This window comes from Labrus mixtus, chromosome 20 (assembly GCF_963584025.1).
Source record: "Labrus mixtus chromosome 20, fLabMix1.1, whole genome shotgun sequence".
Classification (NCBI taxonomy): domain Eukaryota; kingdom Metazoa; phylum Chordata; class Actinopteri; order Labriformes; family Labridae; genus Labrus; species Labrus mixtus.
In genome coordinates this window covers 6,662,685-6,685,143 of record NC_083631.1, presented here as the reverse complement: position 1 = coordinate 6,685,143, position 22,459 = coordinate 6,662,685, and the positions used below count along the sequence as shown (strand labels likewise).

Below are 22,459 nucleotides of genomic sequence, written 5' to 3'. Positions count from 1 at the left end.
TAACAAACTGTAAACACCGTCTGCTTTGTAAGAAAACAGTTAAATAGAGTTTTTTTTTTTTTTCCATCTGCATATGGCAGCTTGAATGAACTCTGTGGCACTTTAAATGTTTATATGCATTAAATTGTGAAGTCTCAAAGATATCTAGCCAGCCCTGATATAAGTGCTGGCTGCAGTAATTGCTTCAAGTGTTTTGTCCCCCTGCAGTTTAAATGAAAGGTGTGTTTCACTTTATCAGCAAATAGAAACAAAAATTGCCTCTGAGAAGTCGTGCAGGTGTGTTTGTACTGCCAAACAGTCCAAAGAAAATGTTTTTATGTTCGCGGACGATAAAGAAGCTGATTAGAAACCCTTTGATTCAAATGAATTGAACCAACGTTTGTGAACTGTTTATGTCTGAAGTAAAGTTCGAGAGGGAAACAAAGCACGGGCCAAGAGCCTTAATGTGCGGAGCCACGCTCTAAATGTAATGAATCTATAATGTGAAATTCACTGAGGTGCCAAACTCATTTAGAATGAGCAGGATTGACATAAATCATCTGTTTGTTTTATGATCAGAGCGCTCTCATCAACCCCTCATATAAAGATTTAGACTGACATTTATATCAAACAAGCATAAACAAGTTGACTGTGTCATACGTGTCTGCTCTGCAGGAATTCAAACTTCTACACAAGATTCTGCTTGTAGCTCATGGTGGAGCAACAAAGCAGCGCTGAAAGGTGACATATGTGTGGTATTAATGTGGCCAGAAACATAAACGACCCTCTTGTGATGCTCAGTGTCTTTTGAATGTACTTAAATAATAAGGACAAGTTAAAGACTATAGCATGAAGAAAGTGTTACTGTGACTTTAAATCATGTCGACATACATTTCTCAACCACTAAACTGAACATCACTAAGCAGCCAAACCGAAAAGCAGACTATACCCCCAGACTTTGAAACAATCTCCTGCCTTCTTTTATAAAGGGCTGAGTACTCTGGGGGGGGGGGGGGGTCTAAAGAGCATTTATACCCCACCACCGCTTTGAGCAGCCTTTTCTTTAATTTCCCTTTATCGATCTGCTTGGTGATTGATGGCTGGATAATTGCACGCTGCATCTTTATCAACTTGTGTTTCTCAACATGTTTTTTTGAAGCTCTGTTTGTTGATGCTCAGTCCACCTAAAGTCAATCTGTGGTGAACACAACTCTTGACTTACTTTAGTTTTCCCTGATGAAGGTCGAGTGCTGCAGTGTGGTGGACCTGTCCTGTAAAATAGATGTGCAAAGTATTTTTCTATACTTCGACTGTTGATAAATAAACATTTCCCTGATAGTGTGCATCTGTTTGACAAATGTGAAATTGTAGATTCTTGCAAAGAACTGCAGTTATTCCATTGTTTTGCTCATGTATCCTTCAGCCTATTAAAAATACCAGTGGCTTAGTGTACACTGGGAAGAATGGCCCACAGTTGCTATACATTCACATAGTCCTTCAGATTATATATATTTAGGCTTCCTCATAACCGGCGCCGTGTTTGAGGCTGCGCAGACGCCCTCTAGCGGCACATGTGGGAGCTGCAGCCTCGCAGGCTCTCAGTCCTCCCTGTAGCTCGTCTTTCATGTCACTAGTGATGCTTGTATGTGCAGACGCAGCCAATCTCTTCCTCATGACGCTAACCGAGGCTGGGCTCAGCGGGCTTCCATCATAATATTTAACACAAACACACACACCCCTGGATGAACACTTGGACGGGAGACAAGGCAGCGTGAGGGTGTGGGAACAAATGACGACCCGGGATCCCTGCACCTGCCGGGCCAGTCTCTCGTTTGACTTCAACGAGGCTCGAAGCGGGACGAGCAGCATCCGAGCATCTCTGCGGATCACCTGTTCTTTCTGTGGAATTTTGTACTTTCTTTTTTCATCCTAAACACTAAGAGGGATGTGTTGCTTGTGGACTGCTATCCCTCCTCTCACTTTACCCCCTTGAATAATGCACATTTGACATCTCATTCTGCGCGTTTTTGAGCAGATTTGAGGAAGAATTTCAGCGCTTTTTTTTTTTTTTTTTTGCCGGATCTCCCCTCCTCCTCCCTGTTAACGATTTATTCAGTGCTCCGTCCTCCTGACACTGTATCCTATTCAACAAGGCAATGAATGAATGACGAGCACTGCTTGATCCGCTGCCAGTGAAGTGTCCACAATGTGTCAGTTCGTCCACCTGCCTGGGAGTGAAGGACGTGGACTATTCTAGCGAACAAATAGAGACTGAGAACATGATGGAGTTTTTAACATAGATTGACACGAATAATGTGCGCTATGATCACAGTTAATCTTCAAACAAACATCACTGCTTTGTCATCGTATAACACTGCTGGACATCAATGTCGGGGGCGTAAGGTGCGCTGCGCTTAAAGCTAACTGTATCAAGAAAAACCCCGAGATGATAAAGATGATACTGTTCCGTAAATTCCGAGTGTTGATACTCATGGTGTTTCTGGTGGCGTGCACCATGCACATCATGATAGACTTGCTGCCGAAGCTGGAGAAGCGTGCGGCGGGAGCGGAGAGCGGGGACGGCGGCTGTCAGTGCGCTCACCACCCGGGCGGGGAGGCGCAGGGCTGGGGGAAGCAGCGCGCCAGGTCGGCGGCTGAAGCGGGCTGGCCTAACAAGCACACGCTGAGGATCCTGCAGGATTTCAGCAACGAGCCCAGCTCCAACCTCACGTCACACTCCCTGGAGAAGAACACGGCAGCCGGGGACAGAGCGGAGTCCCTCCGGCGCGCCGGACCGTCGGCGGGGAAGGCGGGGGAGCACAAGCCGCTCATCGGAGACGCGAGCGGGGGTCGGACCGTCCTAGCCCACGGTGTCTCCAGACTCTCTGCTCTGTTTGAGCAGCCTTTATACAAGGTCGACCTTCCCTCTCTAACGGACGATGACACTTTGTTTAACGTCAACACTGACATCAGGTTCTATCCCAGAGCGACAGGGAACCAAGGATGGTAAGCTGAGGGGATTGAAGCAACTCAAAGGGTTACAAGTGGGACAATTTAAAACACATCTGACTGCTGACAGGATGTTATGAAGGGGCCAGAAGTAGCCTAATTCTTACAAATGTGCCACATGGGAACATGAGCTGAGTGTTGTAGGCTTCATACAGTCAAACTTACATGAATGGAATGAAATCCTGCATATTGTCTGTCTCGCTTTCTTTCTTTTTAAAATGTAGTTTCCATCTCTTCTCTGCCTCCACCTTCATTCCCCATCATGCTTCTGCTGCATCTGCTCATCTGTCCTGTGGTAGAGATCTCACCTTTTATAAGCACTGAAAAAATGCATTTCAACCCCATAAAAGTCATATCTGTCCTGTTGCTTATTCAATACTTTCATTAAGTGACTGTAACTTCTCCTGTAATGATCCGTTACAAAGGCTGGAAGGAAAATATTCACAACCAGAATCTGCTTTTCAACAAAACTTTGTGCCAAACCTCCTCTCTTCTTCTGTCCCTCGTGTTTCAGGCACAATGAAGAGGGGAACGAAGAGGAGGACGAGTTTTCTCCAACGGGAGAGGTGACGGCGGAATCTTACCCCAACTGGTTGCGCTTCCACATCGGCATCAACCGCTACGAGCTGTACTCCAGACACAGTCCTGTGCTGGACGCCTTACTGAAGGACCTGGTCACACAGAGGATCACCAGCGTGGGTGAGTCTGACAGAGACACTCATATCAAGATGTGTGTGTATTAGTGTGTGGCAGGTTGTTGGTTAAATTAAAGGACCCAGTTATCACTACATTACAAACATTGCCACTAAAAGAGAGAGAGTTTAATTGTTCTATTAATTTTTTTTTATTGAACCGGTGAACTGCTGGCAGAACTTTCTTAAAGAATACCTTGCTTGAACATATTTTCATCACAGTCACATGTGCCTCTGTCCTCGTTGTGATGGGACTTCAGACGCTTTTCTACACATGTAAAAATACTTTTCTGTTTCTGATATTCAACAAATAAGAATGTATACAAAAAAATACTGTATCACAGTTTTTCATTATTGCACTGGCACATTTCTCATAAAAAACAGTTAAAGTTCCCAGCACTGAAGATGCATTTTCTAAAGGAGCTCATGCATTCAGCAAACATTTCAGTTTACCTGCAAAATTCTGTAAAACACCAAAAGTCTTTAAATCATCAAAATGACACTTACTGACATGGTGTAAAACCAAGGCAGGGTAAATGTATTTTATCAGGATGAGAAGGCATGTGAAGAGTTTAGTTCATTGTTAAATTTCCAAACTGTCTTGTCCTTTTTGTTTCATGACACTAAACTGCTCTGTACTGACTCTACTGTACCTGACTGTGATCTTTGCTAAAGCTGTAGCTGCTATAGTGTACCGTAGTGACTCCCAACTCTTCAGATGCTGGTTTAAAGGAACACCGGCCTTCACATTCCCCCTTTTGAAGCAAGAGCACTTAGATATGTATGTAATGTGAAGACAAACAGTGGTCACACAATACAGACCCGTAATGAATACTAAAGCAGTCTTACTAAGCTCTGCACAAAAATGATGTAGGAAGGAATCAGTGAAATCCTGAACGCCTCGTTTGTTTGTTTGGACACACCTGACAATGAGTGTATCAGTGTGCCTTGCAGACTTTACAGACTCTCCATATCCAGACAAATGAATGCCTCTCTGCAGAATTAGAGAGTTGGATGAGCTCTGCATGTTTTGGTTTACCCACAAAGATAAAAAACAGACAACAATCATTTAGATGAAGACAATGCTGCTTGGCTATTCTCCTAATGTGTAGGCCTAGGTGCATTTGCATCAGCTAACAAAGAACGACAAATGTTCTGCTTTTTTGCAAAATACAAAAGTGTTGTGACGAATAAAAAATATTTTTTCTAACTCAATAATGTCATTGGAGAATAGAGCCAAACCAAAATAGACAAAATGTATCTCGAGCATCTTCAGCCTTCAGGAAGTGGTGGCACCATAGAGTGAGATTTGTGCACCCAGCGTGTCTGAGAGAACAGTGAATCACAGTATGTTGGTACCTATGACTGTATGCAAGAAGGAGGTCACAATGACACACATCTGCCCCCTACATCTGCATTTCTGCTTATGTGTGCAGCTTTACAAATCCATGTTCAGCAGACTTTTTCTCTCGGGGGGGGCTTCATAAAGATTTAAACAATCTGTGTTTATCAAATCACGAGGCTGTTCTGGCCTGTGAGAGAGCTCGTGTGTCTCAGGAGAAACGGTTGTTAAGACCTCTGCTATGTCTCCTTAATGACTTTAATTTGATTAACAAATCCCCCGAATGATATTCTAGTGCGTGATATGACGCGCTTCACTTCATCTGTAACAAGTTCATCCTTTTGGGGAGAGCATGCACACTTGCAAACTCAAAATGTTGTTCCTTTAAACTCTAAATACCCACTACTATCTCTCTCATTTGTATACTAATGACAAAGTGCAAGTTCTGTGCAAAGGAAAAATGAACTTGAGCACAAGTATTGTTCTAAGTATGAGGGTGCAAAGGTCATTTCTGCAGCTTATTTCACTACACTCTGATGTCTGCTATAAGACTGTTTTTATTTCTATCCACTGTGTTCGTTGTAAATGATACACCTTGAGTACACTTAACTACTTCATTGTACTTTTTTAACATCGTATTATTCAGATGCCATTGTTGTCTAATCTGCTCGTTGAGAGGGATGTTAACACAACTTAAAGCACGTCACCTGTAAGATCAGATTTACTCTAATGGCTTCATACAAACTGGATTTCAATGCCAACATCTCCTCCACTGATGCATGTAGTATCTCTGCCTTTGTTGTGTTCATTGTGCTTCTTATTGACGCTGTCTCTACTGTCTCATTGTTATTAGGCCCTCCATCTCTCACAGGCAGCTCCCAATCATTCACTCCCCTACACTGTAGTAGTTTCTGTGTGTTTTTGTCCCCTGTGTTTATACGATATGAAGCAGCAATCTGTGCACAGACACACCTATAAAACACAGTCTATGTGCTGAAAAGAAAAACCCCATTGCAGTGTGGGTGTGTTTTTGTGGCTCTAGAAGCATGCATTAAAGCTTTTGAGCCCCGTAATTGTTGCACATACTTACCACTTATCTGTCTCACTGAAATACAAAAAAAAACACAGCATTAGAAAGTTTCCCTGTTCAGCGTTTTCTGCACTCCCCTCGTCTCTGTTTTTTCACTCTCTCTGTTGGAGAGAGGCTGCATGTGGCCTTTTGTTCAGTCTTCACCTAGACTCATAAATCACCACGCACAGTACGGCGCAGTGGCACAGGTGAGAGCAGGGTGGATTTATCATCCCAGCAGGGGGGATGGGAGGGAGAAACTGATGGTGGTGCATGGGTGCAGCGCGGAGCTTTAAGGGAGACCGGAGAACATGATGGTTTAGAAAAAAGCTGACACAGGAATCGATTCATCGTACATGCTTGGACAAACAGAACAAGAGATAAATTGCCGGATCAGCAGAGACACAAACATTCACACACATGTACTGAGGCAGATGGCCTTAAGGGGAACGAAACCGATATCTTGTTGAAGTCTACTGTGGTTCAAGTTGTGTGATTGCATGTCAGCGTCGTTACAATCCTGGGAAACAATCAGCTGAGCTTTTCTGGCTTCTTTTTTTTTCAGCAGGGGATTACCTTTTGTAGTTTTTTCAATTAAAAACAAAATTTTTATAAACGTCCAGCAGAGAATTGAGGTCAGTCCCTCCAGGATTGTGACTTGTGGCTTATGGGTTCAAGTTCGCAGCATTAAAACATAGTCCAGTCAATTGCAATCTCTCAGAGGTTTTAGTCGTGTTGTGTAGCTGTACCAAGTTTGAAGATTACTCCGGGGGGGGGGGGGGGGGGGGGCTGCAGCAAATCTGCTTCATGTGTAGGCATAATGCTCGCAGTGTATTATTCCACTCAATAGCCATCTTCTGTGGTAAAGAAAATGCACTAAAGTGAGGGTTATTGGGTTAGATTTTGAGCATCAGCGTGAGTTAAATACGAACAGTTTTTGAAAGTGAGTCACTGTAAATGTGGAGGCTTGCCAGCAGTGAGTAAGACAAAACGAGACAGACAGAGCAAAGCCGAGATAATATGAATAAGAGGATGACATGTGCAAACAAGAAAGAGGAGAGATACAGTGTGACAGTCAGTAAACACAAAAAGACAGCTCTGTGCAGGGGGTAAAGAGCAGCCAGCTCCTCATCCAGCAAGCAGCCAGAAAGTGGGTCCACTACAGGGGGCTTATGTTGATATTGGGGGTTAGGCAAAAGCGCCGTGTTGTGTAATATGCTCAAGTTAATGCGCTGTAATAAATGGGCAAATCCCCCCAAAGCCTGTCCATTATGACAGAAACACAAGGCATTTAGACAGGGCTGGCGGTCTCTTTGTTTGATTCAGAGGCAGGCAGGGAGCCCACAGTGAGTCCATCACCCCCTTGGGAGACACCGCGGACATGACGGATAGACAGAGACATGTGCCCCCGGCTCCTCTCCCCGGGGGGCGCAGGAGGTCAGATTGTGAGTGAGAGTGAGAGTGAGAGTGAGAGAGAGGAGAAGTGGTTGTGGAGAGTCACACAAGTGCACAAGCAGTCACTGAAAATTGTGTACAAGTCATGAAGGCTTACAGAGAAAACATCTGCTCAGAATCAGATCTGTTGTGCAACATGTGCACATGTACTACACACATGGATGCAGCGGGACAGTTTGGGTCAGGTCATATAAAAAAAGAGAGGAATTGCAATATAATGATACACTGCTGAATAGTGGTTTCAGTGGACTGTAAGTACTGTTTATACTTGTCTCTCTTTAAAAAAAAAAAAAAGCATGTGTGGTTCTGAAGACATGTGCACTCTGCAGGAGCTACACCCTTGCAGAATGCTTGATACACTTGGACAAATCATCAATTTTCATGTTTCATTCTCCATCAAACCCACAGCTAGCTGCCGTTTTTGGCAGATGCTTTTCATGCCACTTCTTGCTCTCAGCCACGCCCACCTTCCGTACTGCCACAGTTGTCTGGCAGATTGGTCAGTAGATGTAACGGGTCTGTGATGCACTCGTGCAAAATTGCATTCTCCACATTGGCAAATAAGAAAACAGTTGTGCATCTGTGGGATTGCATTTTTGTGTGCGTGTGTGTGCGTGTGTGTGCGTGTGCGTGTGTGTGTGTGTGTGTGTGTGTGTGTGTGTGTGTGTGCGTTTGATGATGCTTCAAATGGTGATCTAACATCTTGATTGTTTTCCTTCCAGCCATGAAATCAGGAGGCACCCAGCTGAAGTTGATCATGACTTTCCAGAACTATGGACAAGCGCTGTTCAAGCCCATGAAGTAAGTGACACTGCAATTGACTGCATGATACATTTCCATACCAGCCCACGCTGCACCACCAGAGTATTTCTTTTATCATTGTTAGAGTTCCCTTGTTAAACTTCTTATCAAATATATCTCAGATTTCTGCAAATCAAAAAATTTCCCCCTGAAATAACCAACATCAAAAATCGGTTTGATGCGCCCACTTGGAATGCATATGTTTCAAGACTGCTACAGAAAATCTCATCTGAATAAGCGCCAAGTACTGCCGCTGCATGTATCGTTGCGTTCAGATGCACAGCTCTCCCCTCCGTGTGATCTTTTTCTGTCTGCTTTTTAATTAACATCAACAGGCTTATGTGTTAATTAAAATGAGCATTGAGCCGTCTTGAAGACGTCTTTGGGGATGCATATGTGCTGGCACAGACGCATCGCACATGAAAAAAGAAATGCCCTCCCTTTCAGCTGAGCCGAGTTTTGCCCGATGAATTCCCTCGCCGACACGGATAAACAGTGTCCAGGCCAACTGGGCTGTGATCAGAAGTAATTGCTCAGGAGCCTGGTTTGATTGCTGTGAAATGTAGAATGGTTTTCTACATGAAAGAATCTGCAGAGAGAGTGCTAGACTCCGTGAAGGAGAAAGAAAGAGAGAGATGGAGGCGGAGGGGAAATGAGGATGAGACAGATAGAGTTGGGTATGTTTGCCTGAACTCGCTGGTGAATAATGCTCATAAAGCTCAAAGTGTGACATCCTGACGACCTGTACAGGTATCGTTTGTGATGATCTAAAGTGAAGCTAGCTCACTACCATACAATCCAAAGGCACAGTAGAGGGATTAACAGGAGTTCAGGCCTATTGTAAGAGATGATTGTTGGAGAGGCTGCAAAGTTTTTGGTGTTCATACTTCTTCCTCAGCTCCTCTTTACCTAAATGGGAAGTCACTTTATCAATTCATATATGCAAAAAAAACAGCAGCAGTTGTTGCGAGTAGTACATGTTTGAATCATGTACATCTCAAGACCAAACTCTGACTATAGATGTCCCAATATGAGGCTTTGTTTCCAAAGCAGGCCTTGGAGAATATGATCCAAACAACAGCAATGTGTGCATTAATAGTAGCTTTCATACAAACAAACATTTCAGGTCCACAATGCAGCCTGCAGGTATAAAAGCCATGTTCATATCTGACAACAAGGGGACAATGGTTGTCTGGTCTGTGTGATATATATGTAGACGGCATGGCCAATCAGACAATATGTGCACATGCTTAGGTTTGAGTGCAAATGTGTTAGCAGGATGGGTGAGTGGATCTGCTCAGAATAGGTAAGTAGAGAGTCAAAAGTCATCAGCATACAAGTTTATATGAAAGTGGAGGTTTCACTCAGTGTTGAGAAGTTGAATGAGATAATGAGGAGTGAAGGTGGTGTCTTTGTGGGTCTGCAAGACAGTATTCAGTAGAATATCATGCAACTTATATCCGAGGAAAATTTCATTTGTTTTGCCAAGTTTTGGAAATAAATTTAGGTTATTGAAATGCTGAAGCTTCAGGTTTGGAGGTATAAGAATCTTCATGGTAAATGATTCAGATCTTGACGCTACGATTTTCATTTGAAACTCGAATGAGGTCTCATTGACTAGATTTTCAACAACCGGCTCCAGCAGCTGTAGAGGGAGAATGTTGAGTTCTTACAGGAGATCTAAGCAAAGCAGTGTTTCTCAGTAGCTGTCAGAAAGCATTGTGACAGTAATTACATGTCAGTTTCTGAATTATATGCTACAGATTCATGCAGCTCTTTATTTAGCCTGTCATATCTTATTCAGAGTCGCTGCTTTGAATGCCACCGTCATCTGTCTCCAGTGTTTACAGATATTATGCAAAAGTCTTCAGAGCGAAAGACAAAAATATCAGAGTTTTCTGGGAGAAATACTGTAAGAAGGTAACCTTTGTTCTACTTTTGTTTGTCTGCCACGGCAATGATGTGTCCCACTTTTATTTTGGGAACTGTGATGCATTCTGGGTACAGTAGTTCAGAGTGTTGCCATGTTGAGCTGTTCTTCTTCACCTGTCCCATTGTGCAGCATCAAGTGGAGCTTCAAAGAGGCTTTGATGTTACAGGCCTTCTTTGAGCCGAATGCAAATCTGTAAACTGGCATGAGCCAGGAGACTGCACAGGCTGACAGCCTGCCAGACACCTCCACTCCATGTTTTTCGCTGAGCAGCTCTGGGGAAAAAAAAGTTTGAGACTTTGTTTTATCCGTCTGGCTAACTTTACGAGTGTGTTCAGTGAGTGTTTCATGGGGGTAGAAGATGCTTTACTTGTTTTTTCACACTTTAATTTAGTGTTAAGTGTTAACAGTTTGTGTTTCCCCGCACAAAACATCCTTTGACTTTTTTATGTAGCGATATTCTGACACCATTTTTCCTTCCATATACCAATTCTTCTGTCAAGGTTAGAGTATTTACGGATACCAAGTATCACTAGGTTGCCAACAAGGCTGCATGTGGAACAAAGAGTATGTTTGTGCAGGACATAGTGGGAAATGTTACTGCGATGCCAAGATGTAGTTTAGATATTGATATAATGTATAAAGAACCTTCACTTCAATCCCACATTTTGACACTTTAATCAAAACCATTAGCTAATAAATAACAAAAACAATGCTTTACTGCAGGCTGATTTGGTTGCACACACTATGAAGGTTGTGTATATCTCCACAGAGGCAGGTGCAAGACCATCTGTAGCTGCTGCTTTTGTACATCCATGGGATTTAGTTTTTTGTCTTTTTGCAATTTCTTAGTCTAGAAGAAGAGGAGCCACAGTCTGCTGACCTGTATGATTGGGGGTGCTGCACAGTGTGGTGAACATTTGTTATTTCAGCTGCTGCTACCTTTATCCTCCTAAGATTTGAAATCTGGCAGTCAAACATGTACAGCAGTGAGGTTCCTCAGTTGGGGGGTATTTGGGTTATTTACAGAGGTCAACTCATGCAAAACTACAGGTACAGTTATCATAATGCCTTGGCTACTTAAAAGTAATTAGTGAGTCATCACTAAAATCCTCCCTTTAGAAAACAAGATCAAAAACATAATATGCACAATTTGCAGTAAAGATGGCGACCTCCGATGGTTTGTTAGTGAAAGAATCAAAGACTAATGAGAAAGAAGGGAAATACAGCAGCATGTGGAAAGAGAGCATCCTGGTGTTGGAAGATGGATTAGAAGCAGAGAGAGAGACCAGAGGGTCGGGGAGCGGTTTTCACTGCCAACCTGTCAAGAAGCCGGCTCTTCCAGCTGGAGCCAAGTTACATGCCGAGCTGAGACCCTCCACGCCAGGCCTCCGTGTCTGTCTGGCTGCGGTCCCTGATGCCCATCCTACCCATCCCCTGCCAAGTTCCCCGGTTTATGGTGTGTATTCAGAATGTTCATGTCTTGCTAATTGGATTTGTCAGATGGATGGTTGGGGGATTGCAGACGGAGGTGTAAGCCTCAGATATGCAATGAAAGAATTAATTTCTCCATCACTCCCCGTCTGACGAGCATGTTTCCACCCCCCCTCACTTTGATTCTGTTGATAGTCTCGCAGCTCAGAATGGTTTGTGGACTGCAAGAATAGCAGAAAGGACTTTGATCGCCCCTGTTTGTTGTGTACATGCCGCAGCTGTGCCGAGAGCTGTTGTATCATCACGCAGGGGGCTATAACATGTGAAGATATGTTCTAGGACATATACTGTATATAGGGCACACATGGCCGCCCATAAGCACCGTTGGGAATCAGGATGCATCCTCCTCTGCATGAACCCGACCAGTTTTGACAAGTACGGGCCCTTAGCGCTAGTCAAACCAGCGGGGTTGGCTATGAAGCGCCTTAGCTGCAAACTCCAAGAGGCTACTGGGTATTATATCATCTACAAGGCTGTTTCATAAACACAAATCCATCGCAGGGCCTCATCATATCTAATGCACCACACTTTGGTTATGACTGACATTCCCCATGGATCCTGTCTGCAGATGGGAATCCTATCAGGAATGAAAACATCTAATATCCCCCAGAGACAGCCTCTCCCTGCTCTAGTTATTGATCTGATCATGAAAGATTGATGATTTTATTTATTGATTTCCATGCATTTATGTAAAGTGCAGGAAGATACGGAGCTTACCTGCTGACTGCAAATATTTCCTCTTTACAGGAACTGCCTTTTAATCTTCTTCAACCGCAGAGCTTTTTCAATCCAATACGCTGAGATCACGATCCTGTAAACTCGTGACTAGATAACAAGCATCTGTGCACCACATGACAACCAGCTTCACAGATTGAGTTGTCTCTCACGTCTTTTTACACAAGCAGTTGGAAGCATGAATAGAAACCCAATGAAAGCAGAAAGGTATCAGATTACAGGAAAAAAAAGTAGATCACACGAAGTATCAGCAGATCCATCCTGATCCAAACAAGCCCCTCTGTAAAGGAAATGAACATCTCATTTCATGGATAACATACATATGCATGCAAATGTATGGCATGCATGCAATGCTCAACAACACTAAATTGCCTCTTGAATTTCTCCTCATGGCTGAATGGACCTCTTCCATCTTTTTACCTTCAACCCTTGGAGCTCTGCATTCAAAATCTGTCTGTATTTTCAGAGCTTCATATTCTTAAAATCTCAATCTCAATGATTGATAAAAGTGTTTAATGAAATAAAAAAAAATGTATTTTCATTCGATTGAACGAGAGTGAAAAACAATTCAAAATATCCGAGTACCAAATGCTTCATGTCTGTGAAATCTGCATAACTCTATTTTAATGTATGTAGGCTTTCTTAGTTATTCTTGAGATATTCTGTATTTAACATTCAAATATGTCGAACTCATTCACCGTTCACATTCTCACACAACATGAGACTTGGACGGGAAGGTTGGCCTGGGGGGGGGGGGGTCTCAATAAAGAGCGTAGAAGAAGATGTTTTTTGGGTCCTGTCGTGTTAAGAGTCCTGTTTTTATATATACACTCGTTTTTATCAAATGCAGTATTCCCCACGTCTTCTTGTTGGTGTTTCATCAGATGTTTGATAGTCAATCAAAAGGTTAAAACATATTCCACAATAGACGTTCTTTTGTTTTTTTTTGTTTTTTTACTTAACCTCTATTTAACCAGGAAAAAATCTCTTTTACAAGAGCGTCCCGGCCAAGACAGGCAGCAGCACAGTTACAGGGTTTCAGACATAAAACACTTAACAACAATGAACATAAATACAGGAATAACAAAAAGAACCATTCATCAGAATCTGTCATAAGTCATCAGCAACAAAGCGATCAAAAAGGTTCAATAGGAGTTAGCTAAAAACATCTACAGTCAGATATTTCTGCCTCCAGAACATTAAGACGACCTTTAAAAACATTCAAGGAAACCAGCTCCCGAAGATTCAAAGTATCTTGCAACCAAGAGAAGAGGGAGCAGCATACTTGAACCCACCATGAGTTAGAAATGACTTCACGTTCCCTCCAGTGGCCTTCGTGGTCGTTGCATTGCCACTACATTTTCCTCAAAGAGCTCCCACGAGGGCCATAAGATCGCCTGTGGCCCTAATAAGTCGTACACACTTTTTAGAGGTGCCGTCTGAGCTCATCTTTGGGCGTGTGCACAGATGAAGCATGTTACTATAGCCAGCTGTTCGTACAGCTGCTGTTCACACACACACACACACACACACACACACACACACACACACACACACACACACACACACACACACACACACACACACACACACACACTGATACATAGACACACAAGCTGCCAAGAGTAAGAAGCTTTTGGGGTTACAGAGTTCCTGCACCCTCCCTCACCCCGGGGCCAGTGCTGTTAAAAATCAAGCCCCAGCTGCAGCCGCTCACACAAAAGAAGCCGGTGTATCAAAGTTTGCTGCAAAAACAAAAGAGGCAATTAAATCTTCATTTAACACTTCCCTAATGACTTATACCTTGATCATTCAAAATGCACTGAAGCACATTATTTAAAAAGTCATGAAACATCACTCCGACATCCTCATCTCAGATCAAAGATGATTTTTTTCTCTGTGATGATTCTGACCTAAATCTTCATATTATAAAAGCCTCAGCTGTCCCATCTCTCTCTCCACTTACTGATTGGTTATGTAAACTTTGGCTGTATGACTTGGAGCCTGCAGAGCGCAGCGCAGTGCTTGGCAGCGACAGACTTCTCAGGTTTTCTTAGTGGCCCCCCCTCCCCCCCCGCTGCGCCGTCCTGGCATCAGAGCGGCCTCGCAGTCGTCCCTTTGAGCCCGCTCATGTCACACAAGCATAGCAGACCAATCAGCTGGCAGCAGAGAAAGCGGCTCAGGATGCCAAGCAATTTGTCAGACCTGGCTGTTGAAATCAATGACAATCTGTAGAGAGCAGGTGTGGTTTGTTCATGAGTGGGCAGAGATGGAGGAGGCTTAAAATCTCAGGGTATAGTTTGTGTGTGTGCGTGTGTGCGTGCGTGTGTGCGTGTGCGTGTGTGTGTGTGTGTGTGTGTGTGTGTACATCCAGAATGTATGCTCTTTTAAATGTCATGCTCTTTTTGTATCTCACCACATGGCTCGCTGTTTGTTTTTTCCGCTAGTGAACATTTCAGTTTACCATCAACCCTTTTTTTAATTTTATATATTTGTGTGGTATTTTAGAGATATGTGTGTAGGGAGAAAGGTACTAAAGTGAAAGTAGGATAAAGTCATCAGATGTTTGAAGATGTTCTTCTCCATCGATGGATGAATGCCGAGAACAGACAACAAACAGTGTTGCACAAATTGTTTCCCAATGAACCCGACAGAAGGTTGAGGAGAAAATGTTACAAAACAAAGCGATGATTTTTAATGCAGAGCTAGTGGGGGCGGCAAAGCTTCACACAAAATAATGAACATTGTTTTTCACTGCTAGTTAAGCATGGAAAATGTTGTGAGAGGCCTTCCAGGTGAATGTAAGACTTTTTCTACGCCTGACGTCACAAATTCTAAAGTTTCATGTCACAGTATCACTTATAAGGCCTTGTTAGTTTCTTCAGTTTGTTGTCACACACTGAGCTGCTATTCTGTACTTTTTTGCAGCCAACATTTTGAGATTAGTTCTACAATTATAGGAATTTGTTGGCAAAGAGAGTGACTGAGAGTGTATGTCGATAAATGGTTGCAGGGTTTGGGGGCATTAAAATACTTTCATCTGCCAAAGGGGAGCGCAGCAGAAAATGTTTGAACCATTGGCTTGACCAAAGTTGCCAAATGCAGACAGACATGTTTACCTGGCAACAAGGTTGAGACAAGCTGTGGTTCTCAGGTGAATTTAAAGCTACAGTAACATACCTTTAACGGACTGATGAGTTAATTAAGTTGCTAACAACAGAAGAACAGCAGGTTCAATCGGATTTTTCGAGGCAAAGATTACGTCTGCTGTCAAACATTATCTGCTCACTTCTCCCCGCCTCTCTTCAACATTTTATTGTCTCAATCTCTCTCTCACACACACACACACACACACACACACGAGTGGATGTGTTCTCCTAACATCTGTTCCTCGTGTAGCTTTGTACTTGCAGCATGCATCAGCAGCAGACTCCATTGACTTCCATCTCTGTCTTTAAGATTAATTTGATTTTTAAGCTCCTCTAATGTGACTGAAGATTGTCCATCTTAAAGCCTCCTTCCTCTTTCGACCTGCACTGACCTCTCTCCTCGTTCTCTGTGCAAGCTTTTTGTCATCCAGCTTCTGGGTTTAAAGTGTCTTAATGTTCAGAGTCTGTCTCTCTATGAATAATTTAAGGTCTCTTTTGCCCTCATTTAGACTTGTATTTTTCTTTTTCTTATTTCAGGCATCCATGTAAACAAACCCACCTAATGACATCCTCAATCTCTCCCTCACACTCCAATGTTGCTTAGCAAATGGTGTGGGTTGTTGGCATGTGTCTGAGCTTAAAGTGTTAATAGCTGGGTAACCGTGCATGTATTTATGTGTGTGTATTAGTGTGTGTGTGTGTGTCCTGTGCAGTCAGTGTGTGGGCGGCTCTGTGATGCGTTGACCTCTCGTAGGCTGTGAGATGAGCCGGTTAATTAGTGCGATGCTTTAACTGTCGTGTAACCAGCTGCAGTCAGTGGTTTGTCACATCTGCCTCGTCATCAGAGCACACACACACACACACACACACACACACACACACACACACACACACACACACACACACACACATATACAGACTAGCACACACACACACCCACACACACACACACACACACACACACACACACACACACACACACACACACACACACACACGTATACAGACTAGCACACACACACACACCCACACACACACACACACACACACACACACACACACACACACACACACACTATCTGAGTTGAAGATATAACTTAGCTTTATGAAGCCTTAAAAACGTCTGCAGCTGAGTTTGTGTGTGTGATGTTTTAATTGAAGTGTCAGTCATCGCGTGTGTTCTGCTTATTATCTCGTTATGTGTCGTCATTAAAGAGTGTGTTCGGGTTTTCTGCAATCAGTCATTTCACATTTTACATCCCTCACATCTGTCACAGCTACCACAGACTCTCCTCTAAAGAAGTCTCCCCATGCTCCTCTCTCTCTCTCTCTCTCTCTCTCTCTCTCTCTCTCTCTCTCTCTCTCTCTCTCTCTCTCAAGGTCTCACTCTTGTCTTTGTCTACGTTTGTTGTCTATTCTTGATTCGTTACATTTTTGACACACTCAGACTCTGGTAAGAAAAACAAAAAACAACCAGCAACAACAGAGGACTGTCTTATTTTAAACTGCCAAGCCTTAAACTCTCCTCACTCCCTCCCCGCTCTCACATAAAGACATCTCTCATGAATGTTTTACTGGGTCAGCTCATGAGGAAGTGCCGTCTCTCTTCATCACCACCGCTCCCTTCCTCCCGCTCTCCGGTCCTCCATCCTTCTCTCCATCTCCACCTCTCCACCGTTCATGCTCCTTTTTGGACTTGTTTGTTTGAGTCGGCGAGGCGGCACTAATCCTCGGCTTGTCCCTCTCCCTCTCGTTCAGATCCTCCCGCTCCGTATTTTTAGATCCTCTTCTCTCTCTCTCACTCTCTCTCTCTGTCTAACAAGTGTTTATTTTCTCAGAGTAATGTGGCAGAGCCGTGAGTGCCCTAATCTTAATGTGATTATAGGCGAACTCAGTTGCTGGAGATGATACTATGAGCGTGCGTCTTTGTTGTCGCTGAATCATCTCATGAGGAACCATCAAATGACAAAACCTGCTTCAAGAAAAATCCTGTTTTTCATAAACCTAGGTTTTCATTTAAGTGACAGGGAGATGATAGATAACGTTGCCATCAGAGCTACCTCTTTCATCTCTCATAGAGTCCAGTAGGTTTAAGACACATGAGAATCAGAAGTGAGAAGTGTTCTACACAGCGAGGTCCAGTTAAAGCTCCTGTGAGGAGTTTTTATTGGGTCATGATGTCTCACCAGTTATCTTGACCTCTGCACAGTAATAATAATAATAATAATAAAGTTTATTTATAAAGCACTTATCAAAACCAACGTCACAAAGTGCTTTACAGAAAAAACAACAAATCCCAACAGTCAAATACACAACAATAAAATCCTATTAAAAGCATGAAAAATAAAACAACAGTGCAGCCATCATCCAATTAACAGAGAAAAGAGAAACAACCGAGACAAAGATTGGCTAAAGTTAACAGTAAAACAAATAAAACATCCTGGATGAAACAAGGATTATAAGAAGGCCTTACGATAAAAATGTGTTTTTAAAAGAAGATACTCATGTAGCTAGTCTGAGATCCTCAGTGTGAGTGTAAGGTTGTCTTCTCTCAGTAATGGACTTGAATACAATGGTCTTACAGTTTGGATGTTTGACCACTCTATGTTTTATCTTTATAGTTTATTCTGTTTGTTTGTGTTTCTTTGTTTTTGGATGCGTGACTGTCGAGTGTGTTCAGCACACCACATCTAAGTGAATCCTGTTTTTTGTGCAATCACGCCTGCTTGTTGTGGTGACTGGCCCTGTTTTGCCGCTGTTTCGTCGCGGTTATGTTGCTCAGTCAGCCCAACGTATCATTACCGTCTAAAATACTGTATGGGGGGAATTCCTAAGCTCCCCGCGAGGAATGTCGCTGCCGCATTTGTCTGGAATGCTGAAAATTCATTTCCCTCCAGGAGGTGAGTTCTAGACATTTCAAGTGTGCATCTCTTTTTTTATGAGGCGAGGGAAAGCATGCCAAACCTGAGTTTTGAGACCGCTTATGAACTTCCAGCAGTCGAGAACACGCTCAAATTACAGAAAATATCCCAGGATGGTTATCTTTAATGGGCACTCAGAGACGCTGCATTTAATTAGGAGGATTTTTTTTCGCAGGCTAACCGTCATCTAAGTGCTCCGGTGAATACACTACCTGCGATTAAGACCTTGCATTTTCACAATTTATCCTGACAAGTTAGACAACAAGTTGCTGTGTGACATAAAATCTTGCTAATGGCGCTTGTGTTTTCCATTTCCTAGTCTCTCTCAGAAGCTATAATGAGGATAATTGTCTGGGCTTAGCCAGATTAAAAGTAGAAAATGACAGAGCACACATGCTCCATTGTTACTTTGTCACTAAATCAACTGTTGCCTCCAACAATGGGACCACACGCGCTGCTGCACCACCACCACTTACAACTGAGCCCAGTCATTAGATTAAGGCCTTTCCCAGGTAGATCCATCGCAGCTCACCTGGGCTGAATGAATGAAACGACAGTTCTACGACAGGAAGAAAGAGAGAGGACATTGTGGCTGTGTAACTTTGTCCTTTGTGATCGTTTTGAGCAGGGGGTTAATACATCCATTGTTGGGCCAGGCCTGTGCATGTCTAGCCTGTCCCGTGCAACGTGGCAATTAGGGTGTGTGTGACTCCCCTATCCCCAAGACAGAGTCCAGTGGACGGGGAGGAGAATGCAATCTTTGTCTGCCAATTAAACCAGAGGAGGGTTCCCCTTGGCTTTGCCCATTGTGAGGGCAGGATGTGGGAGGGGCTGCGGTGGCCGGCTCTGGTATCACCGGGCTGGAGGAGAAGGAACCTGATCCAAGGGCTTGCCTGGGTCACTCCTTCCCACTCCCACTCACCTTTATGCAGCAGTGGTGCAAACAGAAGAACCTCTGTGCTGGAGGTGCAGGGAGGATCTTTGTCTCTGCTGCTAGGAGGGTTGTTCTCGAATGGATTGCTCTAGTAGTGCTTTTTCACAAGATATAAAAAGCACTGGGAGATGTGTGCGTCTTATTATCTGCATGTTGTTACATCCTCTTCATACAATTGTTAATTATGTTATGTAACAGGGCGCACAGCAGACTTTAATTTGCAGCTCATGAGTGTGCTATATGGATTTTTTAATTACATCTTATCAAACATAGCATGAACAACATTATAAAAGTCAACCCCTCCTCCCCCAGTCCTCTCTAATGTCCTGACTAAGAAGCACCTGCTGTGCTTAAAGAAGAAACCAACACTGAAGTGCCTTAGACTGCAGTTCCTTGAGTGGCCACTTGGAGGCAACTCCAAAAGCAAACCATTCCCCAGGAGCCCCATGAAAAATCCCAAAGCAGAAATAAACCTGTTTCCATCTGCTGCAGATAAAACAGTTTTAGTCTTTATACTTTACTGTACTGCATGAAAACGAGATTGGGGTTGAATGTTGATATAACTCACCCACTCAAGTCATACTCAGTCTTAAATGGATGCATTAATTTATAGTCAGGGGATCATAGAATCATTTCTGCACCAAATTTCAACTCAATGTATCTGATATTTGTTTAGAGATTTAGCTTGAAACCATTTTCTGCTACCATCTGGTGGTGCTCAGTCTCGGATCCATAAAGGTTTGCCCAAACCTACATGGCAATCCAGAGAATGGTTTTGACATATTTCCATCTGGACCAAAGCGGTGCACCAAGCAAACCAACAGCCAGACTCGCCGTCCCCAGAGTCCTGGTGCTAAGCGCGGCTAAGCCATTTTGCCACCCAGTAATTATGCCATATAATGCAAAGACATTCAGAAATACTCTCGAGCTTCAGTAGGATCACAGAGTTCTTGAATTCAACTCAGTGTTAACATTTATGTTTTTGTGGTGTTGTTATTGGATTACACAATATTACAAAGATGTTGTTGTATTTTTTGTGGTATATACACAAGCGGGTCCAAATGCACCAACAAGCCATCATCATCATAATAAGATGATGCATTGAGACACAGTCTGCAGCAACGTTAAAGGTCAGATTGCTGAAAGCAGCCGTCCCACCATGATTCATGGACAGTGCCTCATGATATATGATCGATATTAGTGAAGAGGACACTCAACAATATCTTGCATAGTCTTCACCAGGGAGAGCAATTGTTTCATTTTCATTGAGAGCTTGTAAATCTATCTTTAGAGCAACGTCCCAGAATGTTAAATCCACTGAAATGTGTTGTTAGTTCTTCTCTGAGAACATCTGAAGTCTCGTCCTCATTCATTACACAAATGAACTCTCTTCATCCTTAAGTGTGCTGGACTCTTCCCATGCCACTTTAGCTCTTACACAAGGATAAATGCAACCCTCGGATCTGTTTTTCCAGCGGCTTCACCACTTCCTCCTTTGCCACTGTCACCCACTCACGACCACAATGACAATCTCTCAGCCACCACTTTAGCCACTGATAGATGGTTTCTATTTAGGAAACGGCATCTGACCACAAACCACCGAGCACAACAAGACTGTTGACAAGGACCAAATAGAAAAGTTCAGCTGTGGGAGAGAACGGAGCACAAACAGCCATGCCTCCATTTTGGGGCCTCGTCTGCGACACAGCCTCGTGGAAAGACTCTTATGATTGCTTTTTATTTTTTTTGGTTGAGGTATCGAAAGTTTGATTTTCTTGTAGTCAGGTTTCACCCAATTGTGCGCAATCCATTTTGGCAGTGAGGAAAAAAGTGACGGCGCTGAAAATAACCGACAGCCTGCTTAAAATTGAGTTGTTCCCGCTCTGAGCTGAAGGGTTTGATGGATGAACTGCATGGAGCTTGTAACGTTTGGCACTGAACAGAACAGGTTGTTGCGACTACCCCAAAGCTTCTCAGGTGATTAATAAATACGTTCATTAGCAGGCAGCAGCGCTAAATCAAATGCTATTCGGTCACCAGACATGCACTGTTGGAATATGGCATTTTAACAAGCCTCACATTGAGATAATGAGGAACCAAGTCTTTCAAGCAGTATTGGCATCTTCAGAGACAGTCAAAAATAAACACTGCCAATTTCCTCTGCGGAGCCGCAGCTGTGTGTGTCTGTGTGCATGTGTGTGTGTGCGTGTGTGTGTGTGTGCATGTCTGCATCTGACAGTCTTTATCGCCTCTTGTGGAGTGTCCACATTCAGTCTTAAGACAACACTGAAGGAGGGGAGGGACTGGCCAGCAGCCAAAGTGTCCTTCAGGAAGAGGACATCAAACGGTGAGATGGAGAGGGGAAAAGGGGAGAAAGTGATGGGGAGTGTGGATAGATGGTTGACTGCTTTATAGTTAGGGCACTTTAAAGTGGCAGGGTCATCAACAGTGGACACTGCCTGAGGAAGACAGCAGAGAGAGATGAGAAGATGATTCTAGGAGAGTTAGAGCTGCAGCAGGGAAACAGACGGTAGGAGAAAGAGCCAGACAGAGTGTGTGTGTGTGTGTGTGTGTGTGTGTGTGTGTGTGTGTGTGCGCATTTTTCTTATCTCTAGGTTAAGCTAATGGGATTGTTTTTGATGACACACCTCAAGATGTTCAACCCCACAGATGGGCAAAGATAATTGAAGTCCAAAAATGCTTACTCACAATCCAATTAACTTATCTTGGCTCACAGCGTACAGGCACACTCCACGTCCTGGGTCGGAGTGCTCTCTGTGTGTGTGTGTCCATTTGTGTGTGTGTGGGTCAGTTCTTCTGGAAAATGTATGCTTCCAAGGATTTAACATAATTGGTGTTTGCTGTTCAGCAGCTACTTAGCGATAATCAAATAAATTCTTAATGGTCTGTACCGCGGACTAGTTTGGAGGATGGAACTGTGTGCAGGAG

The 22,459-nt window shown here is 43.4% G+C and overlaps 1 protein-coding gene across 1 annotated transcript in view; it reads left to right on the top strand.

Annotated features, from left to right (window-relative positions):
* Positions 1-1,611: 1,611 nt before the first annotated feature.
* fam20ca (FAM20C golgi associated secretory pathway kinase a) overlaps positions 1,612-22,459 on the top strand; it is a 38,593-nt gene continuing 17,745 nt past the window's right edge. The window contains exons 1-3 of the mRNA XM_061065424.1: positions 1,612-2,985; positions 3,503-3,687; positions 8,269-8,347. Of these exons, the coding sequence (XP_060921407.1) occupies positions 2,426-2,985; positions 3,503-3,687; positions 8,269-8,347 (824 nt within the window). The 5' untranslated portion in view covers positions 1,612-2,425. The remainder of the gene's footprint in view (positions 2,986-3,502; positions 3,688-8,268; positions 8,348-22,459) is intronic.